General features: G+C 41.7%; 1 protein-coding gene across 7 annotated transcripts in view; it reads right to left on the bottom strand.

Annotated features, from left to right (window-relative positions):
- The window catches only part of PTPRM (protein tyrosine phosphatase, receptor type M), a 654,986-nt gene that overhangs the window by 131,986 nt on the left and 502,514 nt on the right, over positions 1-20,486 (bottom strand). For all 7 annotated transcript variants that reach the window (XM_018039452.1, XM_018039446.1, XM_018039449.1 and 4 more), the window contains one exon: positions 3,614-3,765. In XM_018039452.1, the coding sequence (XP_017894941.1) occupies positions 3,614-3,765 (152 nt within the window). The remainder of the gene's footprint in view (positions 1-3,613; positions 3,766-20,486) is intronic.

Genomic DNA, 20,486 nt, shown 5'->3' with positions numbered 1-20,486 from the left:
TAAAAACCTGCTTATTTTCCTTTGAAATCTTCCTCTGAAACACTCAAGCTTTAACTATTTACACCTTCTCTTTCCACTGTTATTAAGAGGTGAAGTCAATCCCATCCAATTTATCTGATCCATTGAAAGTGGATATTTTCTATTTTTAAAGTAGTTTAACTCTCTTCAACATCTTAATTGATTAGCGCCTTAAAAACACTTTAATTTCATTAAAGCATAAGGATAAATGATTTGAATGTGCTTAAGTGCACAGGCTGGTTGATGTAAGTCTAAACTTTAATTCCGCCAATGTAGTTATATGGTTTATTTGATGCTGACATCCTGATCAGGACACTAATTAATATCACTTGTGTGTGTGCTCAGTCACTCAGTCATGTCCAACTCTTGTGACCCCATGGACTGTAGCCTGCCAGGTTTCTCTGTCCATGGGATTTTTCAGGCAAGCACAATGGAGTGGGTTGCCATTTTCTCCTCCAGGGGATCTTCCCAACCCAGGGATTGAACCGCATCTCCTGCATTGGCAGGCAGTTTCTTTACCTGCTGAGCCGCTGGGGAATCCCTTAATGCCACTTACATGGGTGTTAAATGGGGCACTACCAACCAAGTTCCTGTGGTGACTACATCTTATCTTTATTCTGATGACACGCTGATACATTTTCATTCTCCTGGAGTGGTTTCCTTTCAGACAATGGTTTTTCCTGTGTTTATGTTTTTAAAGTACCGAATTAGTAAATGACAGAACTGGAACCTAGGCTGCCTGTCATTTATATTTTGCTAAAATAGAGAAGTATCACATTTATGATGCATGTTTATGGTAAATCTCCAGGGAAAAAAAGAGAGTGACTGATAAGAATAAGGACAAAAACCCCTGAGTAACACGCCAGGGTCAGGAAGTAAAACGCCTGTTACCTGCTGACATTTGTATTTGTTTTGTAAAAATGTGCAAACTACAATGTTCAGATACAAAATAACTATGTCTATTTTCACCTTTAAAAAATGTATTTAAAAACTTCTTTGTATAAAGATTAAACCCACCCCCACTCTCCATAACCATTTCCCCCTTGTTTTCTGCACAACTCCTGTTTGCTTTGGTGGACAGATTATTCCACACTGTTTGTGCTCAGACTTATTTTTAAATTCTCCAACCTCAGTTTTCTCACTGTCTCATTTCTAAAAGGTACTCACCTCCCAATCCTGAAAGACCTCAAATGTGCCCAGGCTTGCAGTAAGTTTAAGGCTAGAATTCTAGTCTAATGAGTCCATTTCCTGAAAGTTTCCTCCTCCAGTAATTGTTCTTATATGATAAAGGCATTGGGCTTCCCCGGTGGCTCAGTGGTCAAAAATCTGCCTGCAATGCAGGAGCCACAGGAGACACTGGCTTGATCCCTTGGTGGAGAAGATCCCCTGGAGAAGGGAGTAGCAACCCACTCCAGTACTCTTGCCTGGAGAATCCCATGGACTGAGAAGCCTGGTGGGCTACAGTCCATGGGGTCACAAAGAGTCAGACTGAAGCGACGTAGCACACACACACACATAGCACATGGTAAAGGCATTAAGAGCATGCGGTGAGGATGGAGTTTACCATTAGAGTTCCTGTGGATGCGATTCCATGAGACCCACCCATTGCTCAGAGAGTGGGGAAGAAAAGCTTCTTGCTGTATCTCCTCCACTGGCTGCACTGATGGGAGAAACAAGTAATCCGTCATGGCCAGTGAGCCCCCCCTAAGTCTGGGGCAGCCCTCTCGATAGGAGCAGTTTTGGATTCCCATAGATACATTCATTTTTAAAAAAGGCAATGCCAAAGTAAATATCCTACCCAGAGGCAAATACCTTCTATTGCTCAAACTTCCAAAGCCTAGAAACTCTTAATGTAGGTTTCTGCTCTTGGGTAGGTAAGCCCAGGTAAATTTATTTGTGAGCAATTTCACAATGACACAGAAGATTTGGAACATAAACAGGTGATCCTGGAAAAAGAGGACGTGTATCCGAATGGTCCCTCCACACCGATGTTCAAGAAATAACTTGTTCAGTTGTTCAGTCCTATCCGACTCTTTGCAACCCCATCGACTACAGCACGCCAGGCTTCCCTGTCCTTCATTATCTCCCGGAGCTTGCTCAAACTCATGTCCATTGAGATGCCATCCAACCATCTCATCTTCTGTCACCCCCCAACACAAATTCTCATCTTGTCTGTAGTGGGAAGGACCTCCCCTCAACCCCCCCACCCAACAAATGCATCCTCAGTTGCTTTATTTTGGCAGTGAAATGCATTACATACTTTTGAAATGAAAAAGATAGTATTTGCTACAAAAAAGCAGAGAAAAGTCTCCAAGAAAGGAAAGAATTTGTGGTAAACCTAAGTACCCCAGATTCTGCCACCTACACTGAAAATAACACAAAAGGGCAAAGGACAGTGACCACGGATGAGGAGTGTATCCCGCCTGCCCCAGTGAGAGCAGGGTGTGCTGAAGTCCCACGGCAGAGAGCGGGGGTTGCACGTGGATAAATAAATGTAGGACCTCTAACTGGGACAAGGTGGACAAGCGCAGCCACTGTGGAAAGAAAAAAACAGGCCTTTCTATGAAGCTTTGCTCAATGTGGGGCAGGGTGGCAAGGCAGATGTGGGAGGAAACGGAGAAGAAGAAACCACATTGGGTGTGATGTGGGGAGGGCGCTGGGGGAGATGCTGATCGGCGCACCCCAGGAGGGTGGTCAGGACAGGCGTGAGCACTGCACTGGGACCAGCCCTCTTCCAGTGGAGGCTGAGGGTCTGTGCCAAGCCCCCGCCTTTATTTTTATTACTGCTGGTGACAGCTCCCCTTAATCCATCCCCTTGTTGTCCAGCATCCTGATTTAATGCAGCCAGGGTCGGCAGCAGCCTTTGGGCATGAATTTCACGAGGTGAGGAGACCTCTGACCTTGAACCCAGCAGGGCTGGGAACCACATCATCAGGCACAGCCCATGGGTTTATCTAGGTCCCCCAGAAGATCACTGGGGGATGAGGGGAGAAATACTGTCTGTATGTCCAACAATCCGTGTAATTGTTAGCTTCCCGAAATAGTGCCCTGTACCTGGATGGCAGGTGGTGGCACGGGAAGGTGTTAGCCAAGCTCCCTTTACCCGCCTGGTGTGAGATGTAAGCCTTCTGAAGTGGAAATACAGTTTAACTTATTAATTGCCACTAATAGCCCTGTAATAAAGGCAGAACGTGTCAGCTAAACAAATAAACAATTAGCTTGTTACTGCCATTTAGTGAGCTGTTTTATAACAGGCTTCCCCCGTGTGGTTCCACACCTGGCTCGCTCACAAACAGGAGCTGAGGAACAGCAGGGAGAGTGGGAAGCAGGTGCTTCCGTGGGCAGGGAGGGCTGCCTTGGTGTCATAGCTCTCAGGTCTTTACAGACACGTGGCCGTGGTTGCCTGCGCTCTCACCTGGTCCCATTCCCCGTCCCGCAGCATCGTTCCTAAGCCGCCGTGGCACCTGGGGGTGTGGCCAGCATCATCTGAAGGGGCTGGCGAAACCAACAGCACCTAAGGATTGTCTAGGGAGGTTTTGTTTCCTAACCCCTGGACCCCAGAGGTGCCCTGAAGGCGGGAAGGGCGCCCACTCACATCTCCCGTTGAGGTTGTGCGTGTCCATGAAGGAGAAGGCCTCGTCGCAGCTGGTGCCCTGCTCGGCATAGCTCTTGTCCATGGAGCTCACCATCACTGTCATTTCCTGCCGCGTGCTGCTCATTGTCTCCTTCCGCTTCTGGTCCAGTTTCCTTGGGACAGAGAGTTCGTTATGTAGACACACGCAAGGATGGACCACGTGCCCTGACCGATGATTGAGAGTCACTTGTATGGAATCAGTGGTGTTCACGGTGGAGTGCATACATGAAAGGAGGAGGCTGCCAGGAGCCTGCATGGGACACAGCCCTCTGACCCTCAGATGGCTGTGACATTGGACCCCAAATGAACCCAGAGTGGTTCTCCATCAATGCTGGTCAACAGGGCAGAAGGATAAAAAGAAAAGACAAATTGTTGGCTTTCCTGCAGGTCTGCAGAAGAATGAATCCCCGGGCTTCCCCCAGCCCCTCAGTGAACGAGATGCAAAAAGACCTTGGAAGGCAGGGAGAGCTCCAGGTCTTTGGGAGACAAAGGTTAAACCCTGGCCTTTGAATCATTCTCATTAACCACCAGAAGCTCATAATCTTTTAAGTTACAGAGACCTGGACAAAAGCTATAAAACCTAAGGGAAACTGACATTCACATACATGGATAAAACACACTTTACAGCTCTTACTACTGGAGGTTGATGCATCCAGGACAGACAAGAATAGAATTAGAGATGCTTAAAAAGGTATAAAGTGAGAAGCTTTAAGAAGACTGTAGCACCGTAAAACCAAAAGTATGATGTTCTAAATATTCTAATTCTGCTTAAGCACTTAGCAGCGTTTACACAAGAAAGCAGCAGCTATTTCTAGTAAATCATCTTGACTCTGACTGACCCAGGACACGGTACAATTTAAAATGAGCCGCATAATCAAAATCACCCCCATATTTGGTGATTACTAATGTAGTGTGAGGCATTGACAACATCAAACCATATGGATAACCTTTATTTTCATTTCCAAATGCCACATAATCCAAATGCTTTCTTGCCTGTAGTTATAATAATCTTTTGATTCATACTTAGAAGGCAGAACATTAATAAGTTGCTGCTTTTTTATTGCTAAAAGTTGTTGTGAAAAAAAGATACATTTTTAAACATAAAAATGAAAATGATCTATAACTTCTATGACAACGTTAAAGTTGTAAAGATGGGAATATAAATTGGTATAGCCACTGTGGAGAATGGTATGGAGTCTCCGCAAGAATCTAAATAGAGCTACCATATAATTCAGCAATCCCACTCCTGGGCATACAGCCGATGTATACATTCTAATTCTAAAAGATACATACACCCCAATATTTATAGCAGCACTATTCAAAATAGCCAGGACATGGAGGCAACCTAAATGTCCATTGACAGATGAATGGATAAATAGATATATATATAATCCCAGGCAAGAACACTGGAGTGGGTTGTCATTTCCTTCTCCAGGGGATCGTCCCAACTCAGGGACTGAACCTGGGTCTCCTGCATTGCAGGTGGATTCTTCACCATCTGAGCCACCTCAGCCATAAAGAACAATAAAATAATGCCATTTGCAGCAACATAGGTGGATGTATAGACTATCATACCAAGTGAAATCAGTCAGAGAAAGACAAATATCACATGATATTGCTTATATGGGGATTTCCTGGTGGCTCAGATGGTAAAGACTATGCCTGTTATGTGAGACACCTGGGTTCACTCCCTGGGTCAGGAAGATCCCTCGGAGAAGGGAATGGCAACCCACTCCAGTATTCTTGCCCGGAGAATTCCATGGACAGAGGAGCCTGGTGGGGTACAGTCCAGGGGGTAGCTTATACATGGAATATATAACTGATAGAAGTGAACTTATTTGTAGGACAGAAATAGACTTACAGATACAGAAAACAAACTTATGGTTATCAAAGGGAAGGTGGGAGGGATAAGTTAAAAGTTTGAGATTTACATATACACACTATTATATATAAAACAGATAATCAACAAGGACCCACAATATAGCACATGGAATTATAGTCAGTATCTTATAATAACCTATAATGGAAAAAGTCTAAAAAAGAATATGTATATTCATATCTTCATGTGTGTGTGTGTGTATATATATATATATAAAACTGAATCATTTTGCTGTACACCTGAAACTAACAAGCATGGTAAGTCAACTATATTTCAAAAAATTTTTTTTGAAATTAAGCGTTTACAGTAAAAAGTTGTAAAGATTTTGCAAAGTAAGCTGCATGGTTCCTCTAGGTGCCAGCTTGCCGAACCTACTCGTCTTCCCCAGAGCCCCCTTTTCTCCAGACCATCACATGAGTCTGAGAGGCAGAGCGCAGGCTTGGATATTCTCAATAGGTGTTCTGGGCAGAGGCATCACTGACTCCAGGTCCACAGCTGCAGTTATGACAATACGATTTTTCTCACCTCTGAGTCTGCCAGCTCACTGGAAAAGCACTCTTAAGCCAGGTTTCCCCAGGAGCGCTAAAGTGGAGGCCGGAGATAATTAGTGCCATTATTCAGGCATAAACGTCCCCTTTTTGCTGGAATTTCTTTAATGTGCTTTGGGCTGATTTACGCAGATAACTGCCTCAACATTCTCTTCTGTTCCGCCTATGAAGAGAGACATGGTCACGTTTGCCAGACCTCCCTCCCTCTCTGTCTTCTCTTGTGTTTCTCTAATCCTTTCAGGTTAGGAGATAGAAGTGAAAGTGCTTCTTACCCCTGGTGGGATGAGGTGGTAGAGGGGGTGTGTGTGCAACAATTAAAGTCAAGCTTGTACCGGAAAGATCTTTCTCCTTTCTCATCTCCCCGTGTGTGAACTAACTTCAGTGAGGTCATGCTACACACCCCACTGCTGATCTTCCTGAAGCACAAAAGAAGGCCATTAAGGACTGGTGAGAACCTACTCAAACCAAGCAGAGGTCCAGTCCGGAGACTCACAGCTTTAAGCTCATGTCCATTAACCATACACCTTGTGCCTGTGAATTGTCAAAGCCCGCCTCCCACGTCCTCAGCAAGCCTTCCTGCATTAACCTCACCATTTGACCACAGACACAGATGTCTCACTGGGAGCCAGGCAGGCCTCACAAGGGAGTGAAACAGGTCTAAGACGATAAGGAGTGGTGGGTGCTGGAGAAGTGGAAGGGGAGACAGCCACTCAGCTCCAGAGGCTGGATGCCCCATAGAGGGCCCAGACATTGGAGAAACCCCAAATTCAGATTTTATAGGAACTGAATTTTAAGTATTGTCAAATAATTCAAATTAAAAAATTAGAAAGACTGTGTGGTCCAAACAAAGCATGTTTTTGGACACTTCTGCTCTCCGCTAATAGACACTTAAGAACTTAATTGTGTTGGAAAGGAAGAGCGTGGAAACCGCCATATAATGCACAGCTACTGTGTGGCAGTGCTCTGCAAGTGTTCTCTCATTTAATCCTAGTAACGGTAAATAATCTGCCTGCAATGTGGGAGACCTGGGTTCGATCCCTGGGTCAAGAAGATCCCCTGGAGTAGGAAATGGCAGCCCACTCCAGTATTCTTGTCTGGAGAATTTCATGGACAGAGGAGCCTGGCAAGCTAAAGTCCATGAGATCGCAAAGAGGAGGACATGACTGAGCAACTAACACGCTGACTCACTTTTTTCAACCTGGTAAGAGCTATTCTTACTGCTCATTTTATAGATGAAGGAGCTGAGTCTCAAGAAGTTAAATTGTCCAAATTGTAGAGCTGGAATCACACCCCAGATCTCTCTTGACCCCAAAGGTACTCATTCTAGAACAATGTGCTCTGTCTAAGAAAGTATTTCATTAATTTACATTTCCATACAAGTTACATTATAATTTTCACCAAATTGCTTTCAGGTGTGAATACTCTATCACCTCATGACTAAATATTATGCACTGTCAAAAGTAGAAATTAACAAAAAAAGTAGTTGAATTAACAATTGTCATAGCAAAGCATCAGAAAAGAGTTTATTTACAACCTACTAATCAAAAGTAGCTTGCTTGGTCACAGAGACTATGAGTCACTGCTTGGGATTTCTGGTTTTTCCTCATATACAATTAAATGCTGGATTCCATAATTAAGATGGTTGAAGAAGGTTAGATTTAGAATTGAGGGTTGGGAATGACTGGATAAATTGAAATTTATTCTCTTTCTTTTTTTCTCTTTTTCTCTTTTGGACTTTATGTTTCAGATCTGTTTTTTTTTTTTTTCCCTCAAGTGAAAACTTTTAAAACTGTCAGAAAAACATTGTGAAGTTAATGAAATAGTGTTTTGCACAGGAAAACTCCTAAAGTGGAGGCAATTTTTCTTTGCGATTTTATCTAAAGACACAGGTAAATTTATTTTCCATTTTGATTTTTAAGAAATGGTTTGTCTGAAATATTTAAACCTCCAATCTTTAAATTTGGGTTGCATGAATCTCAAAGACCTTAGTAATAACAACAACAACAACAAAATGTTCTTATAGACATCAATGGAGCATATAAAATTAAGGAGAAGATTTCGGTTTATTGTTGGGCATGGAGAAGCTTGGCGGTCGTTGCTCTGTCCTAAAAACAAGTAAAAAAGCTGAACAGACAATTGTTTGACTTAACATGTAAGATAAATGATGTCACAGGGCAAATGACTGTCCCTCGAATATACAAACATGCGGATATGGAGAATCACAGCTCCCCAGAGAAGAAACACATGAGCAGAAACCTATGTGAGAACCAGCACTGGGGCAGAAAAACCCAAACTGTAATTGAATTACTGGAGGCTCAGTGTGGATCAGTCTGAGACTTAAAAACTCCAGCAGGGTCCAGACTTAAGAGGGACCTCACACCTTTTTGAATTTTATCTTCAGGAGCCCTACCTGGTTCTCAAAGTAAAGATTGGAGGGAAAAAAAAAATCACCTCTGGCTTTCAGCAGCAGGAGGAGGAAAGTAGCCGACTTGAAATATGTTCAAAGCATTCTATGCTTTTAAAAACAGTTGCCCTCAAGAATATTATTTTCCTAGAGGCTAACCTGTTATGGTTTTATCAGAGCCTAACCAATCTGGGGGAAGGAAAGTTATCCAAACCCAGCCCCTTCCAGCCATCTTGTCCATCCAAGGAGGGGGCTACTGAAGTGCCTGTGAAGGTCACAGCTCAGGACACAAATTCACTAAAAGGTTGAGACCCAATTGTGGGTCTCCTTGCCTCTCCAGCACCTTACTATCATGTGACTAAAGACCTATTTGCAGAAGTCCCTTTTCCCTGGTACATCAAGTCTGGACATCAGTAAAAAAATTACAAGGCATACTAAAAGGCAAAAAACACAGTTTAGAGACAGAGGAACCATTGTGATAAGGCTCATATGGCAGGGATGGTGGAATTATCAGACTGGGAATTTAAAATAACTATGAATTATAGGCTAAAGGCTCTAATGGAATAAGAAGACAACATTCAAGAATAGATGGAAAACAAAAGAAACAAAAGCATATTACCAAGTGAAAGAGCCCAGTCTGAAAAGGTTTACTATACTTTATGCTTGATTTTGCTGTAAACCTAAAACTGATCTAAAAAATATGTTCTATTAAAAAATCTTACAATACTGCTTGGAAAAAAATTAAAAGGGAGGAAAAACATAGTTATAGCCCTAAATTTCCCAACTAGAACAAAAGAGGAGAAGGAAAGAAATGTGAGATGAAGTCAAATGAAAAGGATGGCCCTTCATGCATATTCTCTTCAAATATTTCTCTTATATTTCTTTCCTGGCATAAAAATAAAAACAAGAAACCAGGGCAAGGGAAAGGGAAGAAAAATCCTTCGCAAGTTATTAACTATGTGACAGGCATGAATCAGAGTCGGTAGAGAACATGGTGAAGAATGATGTCTTCAGCCATCGTGTCCTATGGGAGAAGAGTAGCAAGACAATGGCCACCAGTTAGGAGACCCAAGCGTAGCATGGGTGGGGGAAAAACAGAAATAACTCTTCCTTCTCCTCGTTTCCTCCCTGAACCTGAACTGACTGGCGTTTCTCAGAGGATCAGGATGGGAGCAGATTCAAGGGGAAGGAATACAAAGGTCAACTTCAGTTCAGACCTAAGTCTCACCCATGGTTAACTGCAACTCAGGTTATAGGACATGAGTCTCCAACGAGCCTGACTTGTCCATCTCTATTAGAGGCCCTGCTATGTTGGGTTATACCAACAGAGACTGCGACAGACAAAAATTGGTAACACTGACCTGAAGGTCAATGCTTGGTTATAAAAAAGGCGTCTTCATTTTTAAATGATCTGTCATTTGAAATTCTACAGGGCAGGCAAAACTGGAGGATTTGCAGATCGCATATAGACATAAGAAGGGAAAGGCAAAAGGCTTTTTAGTTCTGGATTCTACAATTAAGTGTGTGCTTCGACTTAATTAAGCATGGGGGCAGAGGCTGGAACGGAGGAGTATTTAATTTTTCCTCACAGTAGGGAGGAAATAGATATTGGTTGAGTCAAAGAATGCATACATTATACCAAATTGCCCAGATTCAGCTGAATAAACCTCAATGAATAGGGAGCTGTCACCTCAAAGATGGATTGTGAGGGCTACCAGATGCTATTGTTTTTAAAGGTAAAATGTTAAGGAAAAGGAAACAAATGGTCCTACGTTTTAAATATCAATATTTTCAATGCAAAAGTACCATCACTACAATAGCTGATAGAAAAGCAATGAGGATAACAATTACCAAAACTTCTGTAGAACTTGAGATAAACCAGAGATGTTACATGCAGTAACTCTTAGTTCTCACAACAACCAGTGAGGAAATTGCTATTATTATCCCAGTCTTAGAGAGAGGGAAAAGGAGGCAGGGCAGTGCTAAGTTGCCCATGACCACATGGCTAGACAACTTGAGACCTCTGGCATAGTTTCCTGCATTGAGATAAAACCATTTTCATAAGACTCAATGGCATCACTAAGCAAACTTTATTGGTTGCTTAAATTCAGACAGAAAATAAAGGCTGGTTTTCTTTACCAGCTAGGTAACCCAGCTGTCAACGAAGGTAAGAGCGTTCTTTTTTAAAGATTTTTTTTTTTTTTGATGTGGACTATTTTTGAATTTTTTACTGAATTTGTTACAATATTGTTTCTGTTTCATATTTTGGTTTTTTGGCTGTGAGGCATGTGAGATCTTAGTTCCCCAATCAGGGATTGAATCCGTGTCCCCTGCACTGGGAAGCAGTCTTAACCAGAGGATCGTCAGGGAAGTCCTTGGATTCTTTTAACAAGGCTGCCCACTGCATCATCACCTGAGAAAGCAATGCATCCATGTCTTGTAGATGCTCATCATCCACCCGGCTGCCTCCCAGTTCTCACGGACTAGAATACACGGCCTGTGTTAATCACAAAGAAAAGAGTTTCACGTTGACACAAGTCAGGCTTTGGATCTTGGTTAGGTCTTTTTCAGGGTTCACCTCTTGACATTGTGATGAGATGACCTGATGGGCTGGTGTGGCCGCTGGCAGATTGGGAGAGGGCCTTAGACATGGCTTTCCTCCCCAGCAACTGAGAAGTGGGGGCTGATTTCATTAGTTCAGTTCAGTTCAGTCACTCAGTCGTGTCCACCTTTTTCCAACCCCATGAATCGCAGCATGCCAGGCCTCCCTGTCCATCACCAACTCCCAGAGCCTACTCAAACTCATGTGCATTGAGTCGGTGATGCCATCCAACCTTCTCATCCTCTGTCATCCCCTTCTCCTCCTCCCTCAATCTTTCCCAGCATCAGGATCTTTTCCAATGAGTCAGATCTTTGCATCAGGTGGCCAAAGTATTGGCGTTTCAGCTTCAGCATCAGTCCTTCCAATGAATACTCAGGGTTGATCTCCTTTAGGATGGACTGGTTTGATCTCCTTGCAGTCCAAGGGACTCTCAAGAATCTTCTCCAACACCACAGTTCAAAAGCATCAATTCTTCAGCACTCAGCTTTCTTTATAGTCCAACTCTCACATTCATACACGACTACTAGAAAAACCATAGCTTTGACGAGACAGACCTTTGTTGGCAAAGTAATGTCTCTGCTTTTTGACATGATCTCTAGGTTGGTCATAACTTTCCTTCCAAGGAGTAAGCATCTTTTAATTTCATGGCTGCAGTCACCATCTGCAGTGATTCTGGAGCCCCAAAGAATAAAGCCACTGTTTCCACTGTTTCCCCATCTATTTGCCATGAAGTGATGGGACCAGATGCCATGATCTTAGTTTTGTGGAATGTTGAGTTTTAAGCCAAGTTTTTCACTCTCCTCTTTCATTTTCATCAAGAGGCTCTTTAGTTCTTCGCTTTCTGCCATAAGTGTGGTGTCATCTGCATATCTGAGGTTATTGGTATTTCTCCTGGCAATCTTGATTCCAGCTTGTGCTTCATCCAGCTTGGTATTTCACATGATGTACTCTGCATGTAAGTTAAATAAGCAGGGTGACAACACACAGCTTTGATGTATTCCTTTCCTGATATAGAACCAGTCTGTTGTTCCATGTCTGGTTCTAACTGTTGCTTCTTGACCTGCATACAGATTTCTCAGGAGGCAGGTGGTCTGGTATTTCCATCTCTTGAAGAAATTTCCATAGTTTGTTGTCATCCACACAGTCAAAGGCTTTGGCATAGTCAATAAAGCAGAAATAGATGTTTTTCTGGAACTCTCTTGCTTTTTCGATGATCCAATGGATGTTGGCAATTTGATCTCTGGTTCCTTTGCCTTTTCTAAATCCAGCTTGAACATCTGGAAGTTCACAGTTTACATATTGTTGAAGCCTGGCTTGGAGAAATTTGAACATTACTTTGCCAGCGTGTAAGATGAATGCAACTGTGTGGTAGTTTGAGCATTCTTTGGCATTGCCTTTCTTTGGCATTAGAATGAAAACTGACCTTTTCCAGTGTGGCCACTGCTGAGTTTTCCAAATTTGCTGGCATACTGAGTGCAGCACTTTCACAGCATCATGTTTCAGGATTTGAAATAGCTCAACTGGAATTCCATCATCTCCACTAGCTTTGTCTGTAGTGATGCTTCCTAAGGCCCACTTGCCACCTCTTCTTAATATCTTCTGCCTCTATTAGGTCCATGTCATTTCTGTCTTTTATTGTGCCCATCTTCATATGAAATGTTCCCTTGGTATCTCTAGTTTTCTTGAAGAGATCTCTAATCTTTTCCATTCTATCGCTTTCCTCTATTTCTTTGCATTGATCACTGAAGAAGGCTTTCTTATCTCTCCTTGCGTTTCTCTGGAACTCTGCATTCAAATGGGTATATCTTTTCTTTTCTCCTTTGTCTTTTGCTTCCCCTTTTCACAGCTATTTGTACGGCCTCCTCAGACAACCATTTTGCCTTTTTCTTGGGGACAGTCTTGATCACTGCCTCCTGTACAGTGTTACGAACCTCCATCCATAGTTCTCAGGCACTCTATCAAATCTAATCCTTGAATCTATTTGTCACTTCCAATGTGTAATCGTCAGGGATTTGATTTAGGTCATACCTGAACGGTCTAGTGGTTTTCCCTACTTTCTTCAATTTAAGTCTGAATTTGGCAATAAGGAGTTCATGATCTGAGTTCATGATTTTATTAACCTATCACTTAAGACTACAGCTTTGTTTTGGGTCACCCAGTGGCAAAGATGACTGCTCCATTGACTGGTCAGGGTGTCTGCAAGGGACACAGGCCAGGAAAGAGGAACAAACTCGGTGGACCTCTTAGGCAAGTAGCTGTTAGGTTATCTGTCCACACGTCCACACACATAACCATAAGCATTTCATGTTGAAAAGGCTCAAATAATGAGTCATATTATACAAACATGATGAAAAATTAGCCTTTCTCAAACTTTGAAGTTGTAAAAGAAAAATTTGGAAAAGGTTGACTTTTGTTTAAAAGAAGTTGAAATTACATGTATTACAATCTAGAATCACTTCAAAAATCATGTATATCTTTCATATGACTCTGATGATTTCAATTATTATCACAAATTACAATTTAAAAGGTACTAGGAATGTATCGTTTATTGTGAGAAAATTCATGGACTCCTATGTTGAACTAACACTTGGGGACAAAATAACTCCAATACCCATATTTTATTTTTGGAATTAACAGAATTAGGAATGGAATCTGCTATTTTCTGGAGGGAGTCCAAGTACCCAAAGCTTTTTATCAGTAGAGTGTTTGACTGATAAAACTTTTCCTCCCCTTGAATTTCAAAGGAACCTCTGATTGGAAAGCATTATCTGGATATGGTTAGGGAGCCATCATTTTTATGCTCAGCCAACAGGTATTTTACTATGTTTCTCAGCAAATGTTAGTGTACACTGTATGAGGGCGAGGCTTTTAATTCTTTTGCTTGCTGTATATCCTGTTCTAGAACTATACTAGGACAAATATTTCTAGGGGACTTTCCTGGTGATCCAGTGGTTAAGACTCCATGCTTGCAATGCCAGGGGCATGGGTTTGAACCCTGGTTAGGGAACTAGGATCCCACATGCTGTGTGGTGCAGCCAAAAAATAATCAAATCAAATAAAGAGCTGTCTTCCACTAGAAATCTAAAGAGTTGTTTTCCACTAGAAATCAGGTTCTACCATCAGCTAAGATCTGTCGATCAAAGGCAATTAAGAAAAAGTAAAAAAACTCAACTTATACTTGTCTATATTTGTTCTTTTTTTTCTTTAAAAAAATTTTATTGAGGTATAGTTGATTTACAGTATTATATGTTTCAGGCATACAACATAGCCATTCACAATTTTTTAAAGATTATGTTCCATTTATAGTTATTATAAAATATTGGCTATATTCCCTGTGCTGTATAAGGTATCCTTGCAGCTTATTCGTCTTATACTCTGTAGTTTGTACCTCTTAATCCCCTACCCTTATCTTGCCTCTCCCCACTGGTAACTGCTTTTCTCTGTATCAGAATCTATTTCTTTTTTGTTAGATTCACTAGCTTGTTGTATTTTTCAGATTCCACGTATAAGTAATGCCATGCAGTATGTACCCTCTGCCTGACTTATTTCACTTAGCATAACACCCTCCAAGTCAATCCATGGTGCTGCAAATGGCAAGATTTCACTTTTAACGGCTGAGCAGTATTCCATAATATATACACATCTGTATGTTTGTATATGCATGTGTTTATACACCACATTTTCTTTCTCCATTCATCTGTTGATGTACACTTACACTGCTTCTATATCTTGCCAATTGTAAATAAGGCTACTGTGCATGTTGCGGTCCATGTTTTTTTTTTTTTGGTTACTTGTTTTTTAATTTATTTTTTAATTGAAGGATAACTGCTTTATAGAATTTTGTTGTTTTCTGTCAAATTCCAATTATCTGATTGAACATATTATTTCCTGATTATAAAAATATAGGATGAACATAACTGTGTGTGAGAGGGAGAGATAAGAGGCAGAGACACTGACTCTGACGCACATCTAATGAATCTGAAGGTCCCCAGGTCAGTACTTGGAACTGACACGCGCTGCCCATGGCTAAATCCTCTAGCTTCTAGTTCGTGTTAAGAATGCAAAGGACCCTTGGCAAATGTGGCAGCTTGAAAACATATAACATGGATGAAGATGTTTTCCTTGAATTTTTCTAAGTGATAAAGAGGAACTGGAAAAACTCCCACAACTCTTGCTTTGGGCTGACTTGAACTTAACATTATCCCTATATCAGCCCAGAAGGAAAACCCATTGGATAAAACCTGAAATACACTTAATGATCACTCTCCATTCTTCCTATCTGCTCGGGTCTCTTCCCCACTTCCCTAGTTATTTTTCTGACCAAACAGAAATTCCATGTGAGCTCATCTTTTCCCTACCCCCCCCCACCCCCTATTCTCATCTGGCCTGGAGTATGAGAGCTCCTGTTTTGTAACTGTTTGATGACAGTTTCAGCTGCCTCCTCTGAAAAGAGGCTTCTTCAGAGAGGACCAACACACACACAGAGACACATCCACAGGCACACACACACTCTGCTCTTCTGACATACACCTCTTCCACTTGGGAGTAACTCACAGCTCATACAAGCATCTACAGTAATTTCCCAGGCCAGCTGAAGATTCTGAAACATTTAAAAAAAAGTCAGCAGTAAAAATAATAGATGCAGTATCTGTCATGCTTAGTAATATTTTTGTTTAGTTTTATTTCTCACATCAGGGCCATATGAATCCAGGGGGACAGGGACCAGCAATAGCACAGAAAATAGGAAGCAGGTACAGCTCACAACAGAGCAAAATGGGAATAAAGTGACATTAGTGCGAGCCGGTCCCTGCTCAGTTGGCTAATGTTGCTGAATTCCATGTGTGCACATTATCTTGAAATTTAATGCTTTCAAAAATGTCACTCTTCCGCAAGACTAAATCGGTATACTGTTTATCCGCCATCCGACTATAAATAAGAGAGAGAAAGAGGAATTTTTAATGTGTGTCATATTAGAACAGCACCTCCAGTTTCCTCTTGAAGAAGTTTGCTAAGCTCACTAAAAAATTGGAGTGCTTGTCTAATAAAAACAGAGCAAGCCATTGGTGTCAACATCCAGGGAAGCTGAAGCCCAATAAACAAGAAAATTGTGTGTTCTGTATCTGAATTAAGCAGGAACTTTATCATAAAAGCCAGGTGACCTCTTGGAGATGCAGAGCTAAGTATCCAAGAAGTTCATAAACATGCAGGATGAACATTTTTCACAAAATAACTCTATTCCAAGTTTAAAATATAGCTGCTGGTTAATTTATTCAGGGGTAAATACAGACTGTTTCTTTAGGGGCTCTAGCAACCTGCACAGAACACAACAACAAAGAACTGTTTGAGAAGCACCGGCTTTACTGTTTCATCACTTACAGGCATTCCTATGGTCAGCTGGGACTGTGCAGGTAGCTCAGGGGTAAAGAACCTGCCTGCCAACATAGGAGATGGGGGTTTGATCCCTGAGTCAGGAAATGGGCACCTACTCCAGATTCTTGCTTGGAGAATCCCACCAATAGAGCAGCCTGGCAGGCTACAGTCCATGGTGTTGCAAAAAGTCAGACAGGACTGAATGAGTAAGCAACAACAACAATGGTCAGCTGACTAGTCATCTGACCTTTCTAAAACATCAATTTATATACCAACCACTCTTCCCAATCCAGGTCTATCATTTCTTATTAACTGATTCTAAACAATGGTCACTTTATTGAAAACGATCATTTTCCACATGGAAAAATATAAAAGTCATTCTTTAAACATTTTTCATCTGATTTTGAATGCAGTTCAGTTCAGTTCAGTTGTGTCCAACTCTTTGCGACCCCATGAATTGCAGCACGCCAGGCCTCCCTGTCCATCAGCAACTCCCCATTTTGAATTAAGTTTCTCTTTTTTATAGAACAAGATAAAACTAACTACTTTGTTTTAGTACTTTGGTACATTGGTAAGGAAAGGTTCTTACTTGTTATGAGAGATGTGAAAAGGAAATAATCTGGCTTTGATATACTATTTCTTTATTATGTATGTGTATATGGGGGGTATGATGTGAAACTGGAATTCTTTTCAAAATGAAAATGAATTCTTCAAAGGAATACAAAAGTTGTACTAAATTATCATATTTAACCAAGTTGTGTTTCCCCACATACTCCCTAACACTTGATATCAGTCAAAAATGTTTGCCAATTTGATGGGTAAAACAATGGCATCTCCTGTTGTATAGATCTGCATGTACCTGATTACAGGTAAGGTTGAATATATTTTCAAATGTCACTTAGCCGTACATTGATAATCTGTAAGTTGCCTATGTATATTTCATACCCATTTTTACATTTCAGTTTGTCTTTTCTTATTGAGGTCTAGAATTTTGTAATAGTTAGGCCACTAGTACTTCAATATATAAATATTAAGAATATTTTCTTCTAATCTGTAGCTTGTTTTAAAGCTTTGTTTACAGTGTGTTTGGGTATATAGAAGTTTGTGATTCTTTCCGTGATGGTTTCAGGGTTCTCCTTACTCTGAGATTACTTTGTGGTATGCAGTGCTCTTTCTCTTCTTAGTGACAGAGACAAAGAGGATATATTAGATGCTCAGGTTTTGCATAAAGGTAAGCAGACAACAACTTTCAAGAAGGTGGTGAAAGCAGCTGACACAGGTCTGGAAGAAACCAGATTCACGGAGCACCCGCGTAGCCAGACTGTGCTGTCTAAGGGCCATCACCTACTGAAAAAGAGAGAAATGGAGCAATGCCCATTTTCACAGGGCGGACAATGCACTAGATGAGTTGAGACCATCCTGTTGGACCAGACAACGTGGGAACTCCCAAAGATTGCTGGAGTCATGTTGAAAGAACACAAGAAGAGACAACCTGAAGGGGCTCCTCCTGGCCAAAGAGGAGATGCTCTGAACATGCAAACACTAGTTACTGTAAAGTGTTCAAACACATTAATTAGGTTAAAATCCCTCAGCCCAAAATGGTACTACTGGTTATGACACCAATTCATTCTGAAACTGGAAAATAAGAGGGAATGAATTAAATGTTTATCTCAAGTTTCCTATAGGAAATATATTTCAAGATAACCAAACATATGAACCAAGACAGCATTTAATAAATATGGATGGAGTGATGGAATTAGGATGTCACCATTTTGAAACCCCTAATAAAATAATAGATCTAGGCAATCATCATCAGTAGCTTAAAAAACCATTAAGTGAAAGGCTGAGGTGGAACTTTATAATGGATAGATCAGGTTGGCAAAAACAGCACCGGGTAATCAATCTGAGTGCTGCGTGCTTTCCCATGCAGCGTGACCATAAGCAGTTCCAACCAAAACAAGGAGCCTATTCAGTTCCAGCTCTCACCCAGATTACAGGAAGCATGGGTGGTGAGAGGGCAGCCTAGATGACAGGCTGAGAATGTGTTAGCCAAGCTCAGAACATGGGCGATTCCACAGGATGAACGGCTCATTCAACAAAGCAACGAGGGTGGGCAGAACAGGGGAGTCCACGTTACGAATGAAGACACATCTGTAAAGGCTAGGTGATCAGAGCAAAAGCCAGGTCTCCAGTCCTTTACTTCATTTATTCCAAACCATTCTGACCAAGACCTCTTGCTTGACAAGCTCAGAGTCAGAACTAACTTTCATGGGGACAGCTGGGGTTTTTTCTGTGTTTCTGTGGAAATTCATAGAAAAATGAATTGAGATGCATCTGCCATATGAAGCCTCTGAAGTGACTGTTCCAAAGGCTGAGTTCAGAAGTAACAAAGAGGCTGATTTCTGCAAACAGAAAGATAGCCTTCCCTTTAACTGAGCACTCATCCTGAAAGGCGGTTCTCCTTTTCCTCATTAACCGTCTCTCCCCTTTTCTTGTGATTGAAGAGTCACGTGATTTAAATGAAAAGAGAGAAACTGAGCCAGCTCAGGTGACGGCTGTATGATTCGTAGGAGCAAATAACACAGACATGAAAGACATTCTTCTGCAAAGTATGACAGACTTTCAAATTATCCTTCTCTAACTAATTAGCATTTTAGAAAAATTGGGTTTAATCATTAAAGAAGCCATCTGCTTATCCAGGAGCTGTCTAGTGAATACTGCTGGCAAGTTTCAGGGGAGACGTACCCGGTAGGTACAGCATTTTCTTTTGATTTCTGAAGCAAAGAGAAAGATGGCCATCCCCCTTCCCACCCCCAACTAATTCAAACATAGTGACCTATCTGTGTCGTGCTATGGTGTGCCTCACACACTTCAAAGAGTTAAGGGGGAAGAGACAGGGTGGGAGGTATTTGAAAGCTTCCCTTTTATAGCCACAGAAGAGATTCATGGCTTTGTTTAATTTACAGATCACCTGCCTCCCCATGAAATGGCATGACACAGACTTGTATGGCAGTTGACGTAAATCACAACTGGTATTGTGAGGGGTACTGTCTTGAGCAGTTGGAACAGTGAAGACCTCCTGGGGGTGGTGCCCTGCCTTTCTCAGTTGCTAAGTTGTGTCCAACTTTTTGACTCTCTGTGACCCCAAGGACTGTATGGAGCCCGCCAGGCTCCTGTGTTCATGGGATCTTCCAGGCAAGAATACTGGAATGGGTTGCCATTTCCTTCAACAGAAGATCTTCTGCACCCAGGGATTGAACCTGCGTCTCCTGCAGTGGTAGGTGGATTCTTTACCACTGCACCATCTAGAAAACCCCTTGGAGGTGGGGGGAATAGCAAAAACAGTCCAAATCATCCTCAGTCACTCACATATTTCTTTCTCAATCCTGTGATTTGGGGTTGTATGCAAAGGAATGTTCTACCATGAAGGGTCTTGCTCCTTGGGTCATAGGGAGAATGCTCAGGATTTCATCTACTGATGAAGTAGAAACCTACAAAAACTATGTGGAAATTCTCTGCAATATTTGGGGCTCATATGAAGATGGAAAGCCTGGAGAACTATTTGCTAAAACATCTGCTGGAAAGATGGGTTGAATTTCTACCCAGCATCTCTAGGCCACTGACTTAAGCTCCCTTAACATTTCATTCTGACAAAATACAATCATTAATTCTTATAATTACTATCATACAGCTATGCATTTCAGAGTTTATAATTAGTCAAGCAACCTTTAAGCAAACACATTGGGTTTGAGTTGCCTGCATACATAGTGAAGGCCTGGAGTCCTTCTGTGGAAAGCTTTGGAGGTAAAGCTGAGAAGCTGGGACATAATACTTAGACAAGAAAAGTTACACTGAGCAGAGAAAACTATTATAGGGATTGAAAGTGAAAGCATGGAAGAGTTAGTTGCTCAGTGGTGTCCGACTCTTTGCAACCCCATGGATTGTAGCCTGCCAGGCTCCTCTGTCCACGGGATTCTCCAGGCAAGAATACTGGAGTGGGTTGCCATTCCCTTCTCCAGGGGATCTTCCCG

This window comes from Capra hircus, chromosome 24 (genome assembly GCF_001704415.2).
Source record: "Capra hircus breed San Clemente chromosome 24, ASM170441v1, whole genome shotgun sequence".
NCBI lineage: Eukaryota > Metazoa > Chordata > Mammalia > Artiodactyla > Bovidae > Capra > Capra hircus.
The sequence above is the reverse complement of the archived record's forward strand: the minus strand, read 5'-3'. Positions and strand labels throughout refer to the sequence as shown.